Genomic DNA, 16049 nt, shown 5'->3' on the forward strand with positions numbered 1-16049 from the left:
AAGACCCAAGTGACTCCCTGATTTTAAAATACCTGTTTCTGACATCCTGCTTCTTCCCTTTCCCTGAAGGAAAGGAAGGCATGTTTCTGGATCGTAAACATCCTTGGATACAGCATTATTTTTGTGAGGGCTTCAAAAAGTTGGAATGTTCTGTTTGCATTTTAGAGCCTTGGAATCGATCTTTCCTTTGTGGATTTGAGGTTGTTGTGGGGAGCTGGGTGATGATATTTGGAGAGAAGTGAGAATAACCAAGGGTTAAGAATGCGCTCTCCCGGTCAAGCCACCTTCGAGTTTCCAAAGGGGTCTTGTTGATGGGAGTATTTCTTGACCGTTTCCAGGTTGCAAAGGAAGAATGGTCTCAGACACTCTGGGTCAACCTCAATGTTCAGTTTCTCCAGGAAGGAATTGAAAGTTTTCTCAAGTCCCTCAGAAAGCTGCCCCGGCAGGTCCGAAATCTATCAGTGGCCTACCATCTGGAAGCAAAAATGAAGGCGTTCAAAGACTCGATTCCTTTACTGCTTGACTTGAAGCACGAGGCTTTAAGAGACAGGTTTGTGGGGGGAGCTTTTACTTTAAAATATGTCTTTGCTTAGCTCTGATGATGAAGGACAAGATGCCAACAGCAATACAGTACTAGAAATATGCAAGTAATATTTCTATAATACCGCTTCTATGTAAAGTTTCCATTAAATTATCAACCACAAGGATTCTCCTATATCAGCTCCTGCACTAGACCTGGGACTAGAGAGAGAAAAAACGGTAGATTCTCCTTTCTGACCATCTCTGTGCACAGCAAAAATCAGTGATTCTACGGTTACTGCTTGTATGCTGGGTACCTGGCATTCTGCCGGTCCAGCGCCATGTTTAGCTGCCTTATTGCATTCATCCCATATACATGGGACCATAAAAGTGGGCAAATGTGAACCTTCAAAGGAGGCCAGATTGGGTCAAGAGCAGTGCTGCTTGGTGCTGTGTCTGTCCTGTTCCCCCTTCTTAACTTTATCACTCTGCGTTTTTTTTCCACAGTGCTCGAAACAGTGTGCGGTTATTTAATTTATAGATTTGTTTTATCGGTCACTGTCTCCCCAAGTCGCTGGCAGTGTTCCCCAGGGCAGGGGCCTTGCTTCTGAGTCACTCTGAACCCCCAGCAGCCAGCCAACTGCCTGCACAGAGTTAGTGCTTGCTGAATGTTTACCCAACACACGAGTGCTCATAATTTGCACCAGGGTCTCAGACAGGCTGAGTGATCCAGGAGAGGGCGGGATCACCCGTCTAGAGACCGCGCAGAGGCAGTTACCAACAAATGAGAAGTTGTGTATTTTCTTAGGTGGTAGTGAAGACTAGCCATCTAAGACAATATCTTCTAGATGTTGTTTCCTGGGTTTAATTCCGGCAGCCAGTGGGATCATGGAAAACTTTGGACAGATAATTCCAGTGATGTACTCGTATTTCCAAGTTCCATTACAAGAAGTGTTTATAATGGGGTTTTATCCTGTGGTTAAAGAGGGAATAATTGAATCCATCACTAAACTCAGTAGGCAAAGGTTTTAATGTGGATGCACCTTTAGGCATTGGAAAGAGCTTATGGAGAAAACAGGCGTGATGTTTGAAATGACTGAAACATTCACCTTGGAAAACATGTTTGCTATGGAGCTTCACACACACACAGATGTTCTCAACGAGATTGTGACGTCGGCCATCAAGGAGATAGCCATTGAGAAGGTAGGACTATTTTTAGTTGTAAAATGGTACAGAAAAAAAGAATATTTTTTTTAATTCAGAGAGAAGACCCGTTTGCTCTGATACCTGTTATGTTTGAGCAAGAAAGAATGATCTGTTCTAGAAATAGAATTTCTGCCCCAGTTAAATGTTTTAGTTCTTAATTATAGTTTCACTCTTGACTTATTTATTAAAGAAATAATGGGTGGGGGCTTCCCTGGTGGCGCAGTGGTTGAGAATCTGCCTGCCGATGCAGGGGACACGGGTTCAAGCCCTGGTCTGGGAAGATCCCACATGCCACGGAGCAACTAGGCCCGTGAGCCACAACTACTGAGCCTGTGCATCTGGAGCCTGTGCTCCGTAACCAGAGAGGCCACGACAGTGAGAGGGCCGTGCACCGCGATGAAGAGTGTCCCCCGCTTGCCACAACTAGAGAAAGCCCTCGCACAGAAACGAAGACCCAACACAGCCAAAAATAAATTAATTAATTAATATTTAAAAAAGAAAAAAGAAAGAAATAATGGGTGTTCCAGGTAGAAAACTGAGAAAATAAACAAATCATTCATAATTCTACCACCTGAAGATAAATTATCTTTATTATTTTTATTATTATTTAAAAAAAATATTTAATTTTTTGGCTGTGTGGGCTCTTAGTTGCGGCATGCGGGATCTTTAGTTGTGGCATGTGGGCTCTTAGTTGCAGCATGCATGTGGGATCTAGCTCCCTGACCAGGGATCGAACCCGGGTCCCCCGCATTGGGAGCGTGGAGTCTTAACCCCTGGACCACCAGGGAGGTCCCTGAAGATAAATTATTAACATCTTAGGGTATATCCTTTAACACTTTATTTATTTTTTTCAACAAGCTTTTAAATTTTTTATTTTTTTTATTTATTTATTTTTGGCTGCATTGGGTCTTCATTGCTGCATGCGGGCTTCCTCTAGTTGCAGCAAGTGAGGGCTACTCTTCGTTGTGGTGTGCGGGCTTCTCATTGCTGTGGCTTCTCTTGTTGTGGAGCACGGGCTCTAGGTGCACGGGCTTCAGTAGTTGTGGCATGCTGGCCTCAGCAGTTGTGGCTCGTGGGCTCCAGAATGCAGGCTCAGTAGCTGTGCTCACGGGCTTAGTTGCTCCATGGCATATGAGATCCTCCCGGACCAGGGATTGAACCCGTGTCCCCTGCAGGCAGATTCTTAACCACTGCTGTCACCAGGGAATTCCCTCCTTTAACACTTTAAGATGCATATACAGGGAATTCCCTGGTGGTGCAGTGGTTAGGGCTCCACGCTTCCACTGCAGGGGGCCCGGGTTTGATCCCTGGTCGGGGAACTAAGATCCCGCGTGCCGTAGCGTGGCACAACCAAAAAAAAATGCATATACACGTGTATACACATAGGTACACATGTACACATATATCCATGGATACACATACACACAGATTTATAAAATACATATACATGCACATCCACATGCATGAGTAGTATACCCATATACATACATGCCCACACATATATACACATAACATGCACCTATATACATGTACATAAATACATATGTATCACACATACATATGTGCACACGTATACACAGACGCAATATACACATGCACACACATAACCCATAATATACATACATACATATGCACACATATACACCACCTATATACACACATACTTTTATATACACACATGCATAAATATTGACAGGGTGTTTTTGAAAACGTCATAAAAATAGGCATATTAATTTGTACTTTGATTTTCTTTTCTTTTCTTTTTTTTTTTTGCGGCACGCGGGCCTCTCACTGCTGTGGCCCCTCCCGTTGCGGAGCACAGGCTCCGGACGCGCAGGCTCAGCGGCCGCGGCTCACGGGCTTATGTGGGATCTTCCCGGACCGGGGCTCGAACCCGCGTCCCCTGCACCGGCAGGCGGACTCAACCCCTGTGCCACCGGGGAAGCCCTGCCATTTGATTTTCTTGCTTAACAGTAGAGTAAACAGACGGGCAGGATCTCATGAGGATGTAGACTGGAGGCAGATTACAGAATTTAGACCCTGGTTCTGGCACTCAGTAGCTGAGTGAACGTGGCAAGCCGACCCCTCTCTGAGCCCCAGTTCCCGCCTCTGTAAAGTGTGCGTAATAATAATCCCTCCCTCACTGAGGTGCTTTGAGGACTAAGGAGATAGTGAATGGCACGTGCTTACCAGAGCAAGTGCTTTGTAAATGATGACTAGGATTACCAGAATCTCTGCTTATTTGGAACACTGACTGGAAGTCTGGGTTTGAGTTGATCCATGGCAAACTCAGGAAGTTGCTGTTGGGTTGGGGTTCTGTTTTTTCAATCCTTGTGCCTGAATCATTCTTTTCATATTCCTGGCCAGGCTGTGAAGGAAATCCTGGACACATGGGAAAATATGAAATTTACCGTGGTCAAGTATTACAAAGGCACGCAGGAGCGAGGCTACATCTTGGGGTCTGTTGATGATATTATCCAGTGCCTGGATGACAACACTTTCAACCTGCAAAGCATCTCAGGAAGCAGATTTGTGGGGCCTTTTCTGCAGACTGTTCACAAATGGGAGAAAATGCTTTCTCTAATAGGGGAAGTCATTGAGGTGAGAAAAAAGACACACGAAAGATGGGAAGGCGCCGATTCATAGCAGGAAGGAGACTTTGTGTGAGAATATTTTGTGCGCAGAAACTAATGATCCTCTTTCATACTTTTTCTGTCTTTGATTTATTTTGGGGGGAGGGATGATTAGAAGCATCAATCTGAGTTTTAATTTCAATGAATGCATTTTTAATTTCCACAACTCCTAATCAGTGCTTTTTCATATGTCCTTATTCTTATTTAATACTGTCCTGTTCTTGTTGCAAGAATGCTTTCACCTCTTGTATCACATTGAAGAATTTAAACATATTTAAAGCCCTTTTCTGATTTCCTTCTACTTTTTGTTTTCTTAGGACAGAATCCCCCCCACACACACACTTTTTTTTTTTTTTTTTTTGGTGACTCTCTTTCATGGTAGGGTGTTTTTCTCTGTGTGACTTTGATTTTTCTTATATTAGGGGGTGTAGGGCTTTCTTGCTTTGTGTCCAGACCTCTGTGAGCAACCCAGGCTCATTTCACCAGTTTTGTGTGGCTGCCTTGTTTTCTTCCTCAGACCCTAGGCAAGTGCCTTATACTTGCCACACCCTGAGTTTGGGGTGGGATGAAGCCAGGCCTGCTTCCCTGGCTAGGAGTGTGGTCATGCATGGGCTTCCATCACTTGCTTTTTTAAATTTGTTTTTTGTCTATTACTGAAACTTTTTTTTAAACTTCTAATTTATTTTTTTTAATTGAAGTGTAGTTGATTTACAATGCTGTGCCGATTTTCTATTACTTTTTATTAGTGGCATCTGTTAGCCTGGATATAGTACTGCTTTTTTTCTTTGTTAGGACAAAATTTTTTAATTGACATGAAATTTATGGAACATACAATTACCCGTTTTACAGTCCACAGTTCAGTGGCATTTAGTCCATTCACAGTGTTGTGCAACCACCACCTCTGTCTAGTTCCAGAACATTTTCACCATCTCTAAAGAAATTCCCATGCCCATTAAACAGCAATTACTCCCTACTTCCCCTCCCTCCAGCCTCTGACAACCATCAGTCTATTTTCTGTCTCTGTGAATTTACCTATTGTGGGTACTTCACGTAAATGCAGTCATATAGTATGTGGCCTTTGTGTCTGGCTTCTTTCACTTAGCATCATATTTTCAAGGTTCATCTGTGTTGTAGAGTGTGTCAGTGCTTCATTCTTTTTTGTGGCTGAATCATATTCCATTGTGTGGATGGACCACATTTTGTGTATCCCATTCACCTGTGGATGGACATTTGGGTTGTTTCCACCTTTTGGTTCATGAAATAGTGCTTCTCTAAGTGTTGGTGTACAACTACTTTTTGAGTCCCCGTTTTCAGTTCTTCTGGGTCTACGCCTAGGAGTGGAATTGTGGGTCATGTAGTATTTGGATCAGTTTTTGCTTGGGCTTCTGCACCGTTTGTCCTTTGGGTCACGGGGCTCCAATCCCTGCTCACAGCTAGAAGCTTCCTCCCTGTCCCAGGCTGGGGTGGAGAGTTTTGCTTTTGAGTGTAGCTGTGTATTTTAGAATATTTAGCTATGCTTCCTCTATCATTCCTATATATTTGGAAAGGAGTGTATGCACTCACTCTGCCCTCTTGCCTGGAAAGTCTTTTGACCTGAGTTGGTTTAAATCTGTCCCATGTTAAGGTGGGGTTTTGCCATACACACCTCGAGGTACCTGGGAACCTGTGTTGATGATAACATCGTGCATTTACAGGTTTGGATGTTGGTTCAGAGAAAATGGATGTATCTGGAAAGCATCTTTATCGGTGGAGATATCAGATCACAACTTCCAGATGAAGCAAAGAAGTTTGACAACATCGATAGAGTATTTAAAAGGGCAAGTGACTGGCTTCTATTTTAGTCTTGAAAGAAGAACAGTGATTTGAGATACTTTTACTTACATATTTGCATGTAGTATTTTGTCTATTAGTAGCTTCTCAATTTTTTCTGTCATTGTATATGAACTTAATCTCTTCAGTAAAAATTTCTGTTTGATCTTAAGCCACTGGCCTATGGCACTAGAAGGTTTTCATATTTATTTTTTATTATAAAAGTAGTACTTGTGGGAATACCCTGGTGGTCCAGTGGCTAGGGCTCCGCGCTTCCACTTCAGGGAGTGTGGTTTCGATCCCTGGTCTGGGAACCAAGATCCCACATGACGCATGGCAAAAAAAAAGAGGAAAAAATAGTACTTCTGTAAAAAGCTTGGGAAAATGTAGAAAAGCAGGGAAAAATGTATCTTCCATAGTTCTATCGCCTTTAATATATATTTCTTTTATCTTTTTTGTATGTATATGGGTTAAAAACACACTAATAAAGATATTTTATATAATCGTATCTTATAATTTTCTCTTAATATTATAAGAAACATAGTTTATATTATGAAACTATCTGAGAAAATGTTTTAATGCCTTTATATGTTCTGGTGAGTGGCTTGACATTAATTTAGTTGATTATTGTCTAGTAACTGGACATCTTGTTTGAAGCGAAATTCTTTGCTTTCATAAATAATTTGCAGTTTGTGTCTAAAGTTTTTTCCATATTTAGGGTATCTTACGATAGATTGTTTACAAGTAAATTACCCATGAGAGACTATGCTCATTTTAAAGTCCTTCCAGAAAGGGTGGTACCAGTGGTCACTGCTGCTAGTAATTAGTGGGGCGAGGGTTTTCACCCAGCCCACCTGACCTCAAAGCCCAGGTACTCTGCTACTCAGCGATGCTGTTGTATTCTCCAGTTACGGGCAGCCAGCTCACGTTTTCTATCTCTTTTGTCCATTAGAGTTTATGATTTTTTTTCTTATCCATCTGCATAAGCTTTTTTTGAAACTTAAAAAAATTATGCAACAGATACCTATTCATTATATAGAAGGACTTAGACATTATAAAAAAGCAAAAAAAAAGAAAGGAAAAAATAGCTACAATCGCATGCCCAAGATAAACATTTCAATAGTTCAACATGTATCTTTCCAGAGTTTGTTAATTCCTATGTAAACATATCAATAAATATGTAATTATTCTATGAAATAGGATCATTCTTATCAGTATGATCTTTTTAAAATTTAACATCCTCATCATATATTTCAATAAATAAACATCTAAATTGTCACAGCAAATTTGGACCTGATTCCCTCTCGTTGGACATTTAGGCTAGTTCCTTTTCTTTCTTTTCCTTTCTTATCATTATGTTTTTGCCATTATATAGAGTGGGGAATATTCAGGTGCAAACAAATTGCTCAGAGTGAAACTGCTGGCTTTATTCATCCAGCAAATGCTGATGGAGGGTCTGCTGTGTGCAGACACTGTTGTAGGCACTTGGGGAAACACTGAACAAAAGACAGAAAGATCTCTACGCAGGGCAGCTGACCTTCTAGCGGGAAGATGGAAAAAAAATAAACCTCGGAAATAAGTAAGTTATGTATATATAGTACGTTAGAAAGTATTTACTTATTTATTTTGAATTTTTTAAATAGATATCTATCTATCTATCTATCTATTTATTTAGCTGCGCCGGGTCTTAGTTGTGGCACGCAGGATGTTTGTTGCCGCATGTGGGATTTTAGTTGCGGCACGTGGGATCTAGTTCCCTGACTAGGGATTGAACCCCGGGCCCCCTGCATCGGGAGAGTGGAGTTTTAGCCACTGGGCCACCAGGGAAGTCCCTGAAGGTGCTTATTTAAACACTTAACAGTTTTTGCCAATTTGGCCTCCCTGAAGGCGGGGGTTCTGGTTTGTCGGGTTTGCTCTGTTGTGCCTGGACCCTGGCAGATGCCCACCCGGGACAGGAGCCGGGCTCCCGCTTCCCTGGCTTGACAGCTGTCCTCTTGACTTTGTCCAGATCATGGGCGAGACCTTGAAAGACCCCGTGATCAAGAGATGCTGTGAGGCCCCGAACCGCCTCAGAGAGCTGCAGAACATCAGCGAGGGCCTGGAGAGGTGCCAGAAGAGCCTGAACGACTACTTGGATTCCAAGAGGAATGCCTTCCCCAGGTTCTTCTTCATTTCTGATGACGAGTTGCTCAGCATCCTGGGCAGCAGTGACCCCCTCTGCGTCCAGGAGCACGTGATCAAGGTCAGCCCCCCCGGGGCTCCCAGGGGAGAGGTGGCGTAAGCTCTGTAACTGCAGCTTGCTGTATTCAAGTCTTCTACACAGTTCGGTTCAACCCAGGGGTTGAAGACTGTGAACCGCTGCTGGGGTTTTTATCTGAAACGTAAATCTGATGAAATCCACTGTAGTCTGAAGTCACACCAGCACTCAGCTGCTATCTGTTGCGCTTTTTCCACAGTCCCCCAAACAACATTTTTTGGAGAAACTAAAGCAATACACAAAGACTAATATAATAAGCAGAAAGACAATACAGGATAGTGGTATAGCTCATCCAGCCAGGTGTCTGAGTTCAAATCCTGACTCTACATGGATTTGCTGTGTGACCTTTGGCAAGTTACTTAACCTCTCTGGGCATCAGTTTTCTTCTCTGTAAATGCAGATAACTCCAATTATAAAAATGTATAATGATAAAGATTAAATGGGTTAATATTTGTAAAGTACTTAGAACAGTGCCTGACTTACAGTGTTGGCTAAAGGACCTTATCTACCACCCAGAATTGACACTCTTATTACCAGTTAGTCATATTTGCTTTGTCTCTTATTTTGTAAAATAAATTTGTAGAGATAAAGTTGCCATACTCTTCATTCCATCCCCGTTCACAGTTCTTCCTCCACTTTCAAGAGGCAGCCACTATCATGGCTATGATGTAATTCCTTCCAACCCATGTTTTCATACTTTTACATAAACTTATGTATATCTGTGAGCGATATTGAATGGCAGGAAACACAGCAGACAAAACTGTCTCTTGTAATGGAGAATCAGAGCTGGGCCAGGAGTAATCTTTGGTCAACTAATCAAAGCTCTATATTTAGTATCAACCCAGAGCAAGGTTTCTCAGCCTTGGCAGTATTGGCATCTTGGGCCAAATAACTTTTTTCTCTCTCTGTGTGTATATGTGTGTGTGTCGGGGGTGGGAGTGGGGGGCTGTCCTGTGCATTGTAGGATGTTCAGCAGCATCCCTGACCTCTACCCAAAAGATGCCAGGAGCATCCCTCTCCAGCTGTGACGACCAAAAATGTCTCCAGACGGCACGGGGCAAAATCATCCGTGGTGGAGAACTAGTGTTTTCGAGCAATTCCTTTATTCCAGATAAATAAAGCACTAAGGATCAAGTACTTAATGCAATACTTTTCCTTCGATTAATGCTGATTTCAGCTGGTCCGTATATCCAGATACCTCTCCATATCAGCATATACCCTAGAATCTCAAGTGTGTGTGTTGGGGGGGGGGGAGTCTGTCTTCTCTTTCTTTCTTTTTGTTTAATCTACCACCGACCTTTGCATAGTTGAGGATAAGCGAAAGTACCCAGTGAACGTTAGTCGTTGAATGAATGGACATCTATTTAGCGTGTGGTCTCTGATGCTATTGCTGGCATCCTGGCAGCACTGATGTGTGATGAGGCACTGCAGGCTGTTCTTTGATTCCAGAACCCAGGGAAGGTATTACAGGGTGGCTTCTTCCACTGTATTGCAGATGTACGACAACATAGCACTGCTGAGGTTTAATGACTGGGACAGTGGAGAAAAACTGGTGTCTGCCATGATTTCAGCAGAAGGAGAGGTCATGGAGTTCCGGAAGATCATCCGGGCCGAGGGGCGCGTGGAGGACTGGATGACAGCAATTTTGAATGAAATGCGAAGAACTAATAGGCTAATTACCAAAGAGGCTATCTTTAGATACTGTGAAGACAGAACCAGGTAAGATTGTACATATGATTGTGTGTTACTTTATCATATTTATGGTCATAATGGATCAATTTTCAAGGTTTGGAGTAGATCAACTGACATTTCAAATGAGGTTTACTTTTCCTGCCGTAGCTAAATCAGCTGATGTATATCTGTCCTGTAAGGATCACCTCACATAGCACGTCTCAAAGTGTGGTCCCCGGACCGGCAGCATCAGGGTCCCTGGGAGCCTGTTAGAAATGCATATTCCTGGGCCCCATCCCAAACCTGCCCCAACAGAAATTCTCAACGGACTTCCCTGCTGGTCCAGTGGGTAAGACTTCATGCTCCCAATGCAGGGGGCCTGGGTTCAATCCCTGATTGGGGAACTAGATCCCACATGCGTGCCGCAACTAAGAGTTCACATGCTGCAACCAAGAAGTCCACATGCTGCAGCCAAGATCCCGCGTGCTGCAACTAAGGCTTGGTGCAGCCAAAACAAACAAACGAACAAATAAATATTAGAAAAAAGAAAAGAAATTCTCAGGGTGGGGCCCAGGGATCTGGGTTTTCACAATATCCCAGGGGATTCTGAGCTCAGGTGTGAGAACCTAGTGACCCACCAGAAACCAGGTGTTCATTCAGGTGGATTCTATGTGTAGGTGAATGGGTAAAGTTGTTTCTAAAGTAGTTGATGAATTTCAACCATTCTTTGATTTTTGTGGCCTAGAAGCTTCCAAGCACTGAGCTGAACCACTCCTGATCCTAGTGGCTAAGAGGGCTGAACTCAAAGCCCGTAAAGCATCTTTGGGTAACTTTCCAGGAGAGCTGTATATTTGGCAGGGCCTTTGTGCAGACACAAAGTCTTTATTATTATGAGAACACCGTCCTCTTGGTTTTGCTTGCTGCCTTTTAGATTTTACAGCCTGAAAATGTCTGTTTAAATTATTAGAACAGAGCATAATATTTGTCTGATTAGGATCCTGCTTTTTCTTAGGTTCTGCACCATATTAAAAAAATTGGTTTACCTCTTGATGTAATCAGGTGTCTATATATATATATATATACACACACACATACATTCAGTGGTGTATTAGTAAACTAGCTCTCTGGGGAAAAAAAAGCTTTGCTGTAGAGCCTTTCCCAATTCCCATGGTGTAAATACTCCCACATATCTGATTTCAAGAAGGCTAAATGGAGGGAATTCCCTGGCGGTCCAGTGGTTAAGACTCTACCCTTTCACTGCCAAGGGCCTGGGTTCGGTCCCTGGTTGGGGAACTGAGAGCCAGCAAGCTGCGCGCCGTGGCCAAAATAAAAAAAAAAAACAAAACGCTGAATGGAATAATGGTAAGAAGTTTATTGCAAAATTCCTGAATATTTGTCAGTTACCTCTCATGAGCTGATAGGAGGTGGCCTTAACCCATCATGGGCTGTATTCATTCATTTTACTAGTGTTTGCTGGATTCCTGCTCTGGGCTAATCACTGTGCTTGATGCTCTTTCAACACTGAACTAGACAGAAACCACTGCCCTTCAGAAGTAGAGATCGCGGAATATCTAAAAATCTCTGCAATGTTCCCACATCGCATGAATTTTATATCTGCATTTATTCATTGTATTTGCCTCATAACTCCTACTTTGCCGGGGTGTTGCCGTGCGTGACGTGTGGTTGGTGGAAGACAGAGTTAAGAGAATTCAACCTGATTACTTGGGAAATGTCTGAGCCACCCTTTCCTCACCTAAATAGCGCTCTGCTAAAGCGAACTTGTCGCTCCTAATGAAGGGGGTGAGTCACTGAGATGGTAATATTGATTTACGTGAGCGGACATGTTTCAGCATCACTGAGAGCGCAGGCCCAGGTGTACGTAGCCCCAGAGCACACCCGCTGCCCTGGGATTTGCCAAACACCACCATGTTCATCTTAGCTCTGCCCTGAACCACTTGATTTTCTCTGGTTATAGTGTTTCCACCTCTCCTGAATTCCTACTTCCCAGGTTTGTTGCCTTTCGCAAGATCCATCTTTGTTCATTTCAGTACCGTCGTCTGGACCTCCATCACCTTTGATACATCTCTCTTGTGTGTCGGGAACATAACTATACATACTATTTAGGTTTTAGAGGCACCGCACAACTTTAACACAAGACATTAAAGCCAAATACTTTTTATTGTTTTAAGTATTCTTTAAAATTTATTTTGCCATTAATTGTCCATCATCAAGATAATGACTCGTCATTTGCAGTCACTTTTACTGGATTGGAACTTATAGCTCTGGGTCCATTATTTTTTTAGGTACGATTTAGAAGAAAAGTTTGCCCTAATGTGTTTCAAGGTACTTACCAGCTTTGGAAATTAGTATGTCAGTAGGGGAAATCCAAGCGGCTGATAAACATGTGAAAAGAGGAAAGACTTCACTGGTCATCCAGGATCTGCAGATTAAGGCCGAATGAGATCTTGTTTTGTTCACCTTTCAGATTGGCAAAAAATGCAAAAGAATATAACGCCTAGTACTGGAGAGGGTGTGGTGAGAAGGACAGCAGTATGCATGGCTGGTGGGGGGACGGATCGCTACAACGTTTTAAAGTAATTTGACTTTTCCTATTAAAATAAACTATCAAAAAAGTGCTTTTGTACTGGTCGCCCTGCACTCGGGATTCTGGTCCGTAACACTAGAAGCCGCTCTGACTCCTCAGGATGTGCGTAAAGCAGGGTTTCTCGCCATCGGTGCCGTTGACATCTGGGGCCGGATAATTCTTTGCTGTGGGAGACCGTCCTGTTTATTGTAGGATGTTTAGCAGCATCCCTGGTCTCTAGCACCCACTAGATGCCAGCAATACCCTTTCCCCGAGTTGTGACGACCAAAAATGCCTCCAGACAATGTAGAGAGATGTTTACCGTGGTATTGTTTGTATTGGCAAAAGAACTGGAAGCAACTTGAATAGACATCAGTGCGGAAACGTCTGCTTAAATTGCGATCCTTTGATGCCCTGAAATATCGTGCAGCTTTGACGAGGACCTGGTCAGACCTATGTCCGTTGACCTAGACGCATGCCCACTAGAACCAATAGGTGAGAAAAGCAAGGTGCGGTGTAGCCTGTGTTCCCTGATGCCGATTTTGGAGAAACAGCCCTCACAACCCCTTCTCCCCATATTTGTGTATCTTGAACTTTGAACAGGTTTGTATGAGAACGGAAAAGAGTGCCGAGTGACACTCAGGAAACTATAACAAGGAACCACGGGGGTGTGTGGTCAGAGATAATTAATTTTTTTGTTGGAATTTTTTTTTTTCTGCGGTACGCGGGCCTCTCACTGCTGCGGCCTCTCCCGTTGCGGAGCACAGGCTCCGGACGCGCAGGCTCAGTGGCCGTGGCTCACGGGCCCAGCCGCTCTGCAGCATGGGGGATCTTCCCGTACCGGGGCACGAACCCGTATCCCCTGCATCGGCAGGCGGACTCTCAACCACTGCGCCACCAGGGAAGCCCGGAATTTTTAAAAATTAAAAAATTCTTACAGTATGCCCATAATGTTAAATAATTTTTAAACATCTGTAAAGACACATCTTTAAAGTGATCTGGCATCTTTTACACAGTCATGCACCTGTAACTTTTTCATGTGCATGTCTCTGTTGGCCTGGTGTTTTACTATCTGACCAGAAGAGTTTTATTCTCCTTTGCTTACCTGCAGCTCATACTTTGCCTTCCCTATTCCAGATCACAGAAATAGATGTTTTTTTAAATGAAGTATAGTTGATTTACCATATTGTGTTAGTTTCAGGTGTACAGCAAAGTGATTCTATATACACACACTCATATATACATTCCTGATTCTTTTCCTTTATAGGTTACTACAAGATATTGAATATAATTCCCTGTGCTATACAGTAAATCCTGTTGCTTATCTATTTTATGTATATTGGTTCGTATCTGTTAATCCCATACTCCTAATTTATTTCCCGCCTTCCTGTTTAGTAACCATAAGTTTGTTTTCTATGTCTGAGTCTGTTTCATAAATAAGTTCATTTGTATTATTTTTTAGATTCCACATATAAGTGATATCATATGATGTTTGTCTTTGTCTGACTTACTTCACTGAGTATGATAATCTCTAGGTCCATCCATGTTGCTGCAAATGGCATTATCTCGTTCTGTTTTATGACTGAGTAATATTCCATTGTATTAGGTTGCTTCCGTGGCCTGGCTGTTGTAAATAGTGCTGCTGTAAACATTGAGGTGCATATATCTTTTTGTTTTGGCTGCACCACGCAGCTTGTGGGATCTTAGTTCCCTGACCAGGGATCGAACCCACGCCCGCCGCAGTGGAAGCGTGGAGTGTTAACCACTGGACCGCCAGGGAAGTCCCCATATATCTTTTTGAATTAGAATTTTTGTCTTTTCCGGGTATCTGCCCAGGAGTGGGATTGCTGGATCATACGGTAACTCTATTTTTAGTTTTTGAAGAAGCCTCCATACTGTTCTCTGTAGTGGCTGCACCAGTTTACATTCCCACCAACAGTGCAGGAGGGTTCCCTTCGTTCCACACCCTCTCCAGCGTTTATGTTTGTAGACTTTTTGATGATGGCCTTTCTGACCGGTGTGAGGTGGTACCTCATTGCAGTTTTGATTTGCATTTCTCTAGTAATTAGCATTGTTGAGCATCTTTTCATGTGCCTGTTGGCCATCTGTATGAAAGAAATAGATCCTTTTTTTAATATTTTAATTTTATCGGAGCATAGTTAACTTACAATGTTGTGTCTGCACAACATTGTAGCTTTAGTGTGTACAGCAAAGTGATTCAGTTATACATATACATATATTCATTCTTTTTTAGATTCTTGTCTCATACAGGTTATCACAGAATATTGGGTAGAGTTCCCTGTCCTTGTTGGTTATCTGTCTTACATATAGTAGTGTGTGTATGTTCATCCCAAGCTCCTGACTTATCACTCCCCCACAAGTTTCCCATTTGGTAACCATGAGTTTGTTTTTGATATCTATGTCTGCTTCTGTTTTGTAAATAAGTTCATTTGTATCCTTTTTAAAAATTAGATTCCACATATGAGTGCTGTCATATGGTATTTGTCTTTCTCTGTGTGACTTGTTTCACTTAGTATGATAATCTCTAGGTCCATCCACGTTGCTGCAAATGGCATTATCTCATTCTTTTTATGGCTGAGTAGTATTCCATTGTATAAATGGACCACATCTTCTTTACCCATTCCTCTGTTGATGGACATCTAGGTTGCTTCCACGTCTTGGCTACTGTAAATCGTGTAGCACTGAACATTGGGGTGCATGTATCCTTCCGGATTATGGTTTTTTCCGGGTATATGTCTAGGAGTGGGATTGCTGGGTCATATGGTAGTTCTATTTTAAGTTTTTTAAAGGAAGCTCCATACTGTTCTCCATAGTAGCTGTACCAATTTACAACAGTGTACAGCAGGATTTCCTTTTGAAAGAATTAGATTCTTGACAGGACCGTTTTTGGTCCCAATCCTGGGAGAATCTCGTTGAAGGTGTGCTTTTCCCTTAGGGTCGACTGGATGCTCCTGTACCAAGGGATGGTGGTGCTGGCCGCCAGCCAGGTGTGGTGGACCTGGGAAGTGGAAGATGTCTTCCGCAAAGTGCAGCAAGGGGAGAAGCAGGCCATGAAGAACTACGGCCAGAAGATGCACCGGCAGATTGATGAGCTGGTCACTCGGATCACCACGTCCTTAAGCAGAAACGACAGAAAGAAATACAACACCGTCCTCATCATCGACGTACACGCCCGAGATATAGTTGACTCTTTCATACGGGGCAGGTAGGGACCTGCCTAGGGCACTGGCGTCTCGAGACCTGTCTTTTGTCGTCCTCTGGCCTCTCTCAGCATCTCTCCTTCCTCTGCCTTGTCCACCTTCTGCTGCATCTCTTTCTCTCTTCACTTATCCCCCGTTGCTCACCTTCC

At 42.9% G+C, this 16049-nt stretch overlaps 1 protein-coding gene across 2 annotated transcripts in view; it reads left to right on the forward strand.

The window, feature by feature from the left end:
* Positions 1-16049, forward strand: part of DNAH10 (dynein axonemal heavy chain 10) — a 148279-nt gene that overhangs the window by 56525 nt on the left and 75705 nt on the right. For both annotated transcript variants that reach the window (XM_065889273.1, XM_065889274.1), the window contains 7 exons: positions 339-550; positions 1569-1722; positions 4093-4326; positions 6053-6175; positions 8176-8409; positions 9920-10143; positions 15636-15905. In XM_065889273.1, the coding sequence (XP_065745345.1) occupies positions 339-550; positions 1569-1722; positions 4093-4326; positions 6053-6175; positions 8176-8409; positions 9920-10143; positions 15636-15905 (1451 nt within the window). The remainder of the gene's footprint in view (positions 1-338; positions 551-1568; positions 1723-4092; positions 4327-6052; positions 6176-8175; positions 8410-9919; positions 10144-15635; positions 15906-16049) is intronic.

Source organism: Phocoena phocoena, chromosome 13, assembly GCF_963924675.1.
Source record: "Phocoena phocoena chromosome 13, mPhoPho1.1, whole genome shotgun sequence".
NCBI lineage: Eukaryota > Metazoa > Chordata > Mammalia > Artiodactyla > Phocoenidae > Phocoena > Phocoena phocoena.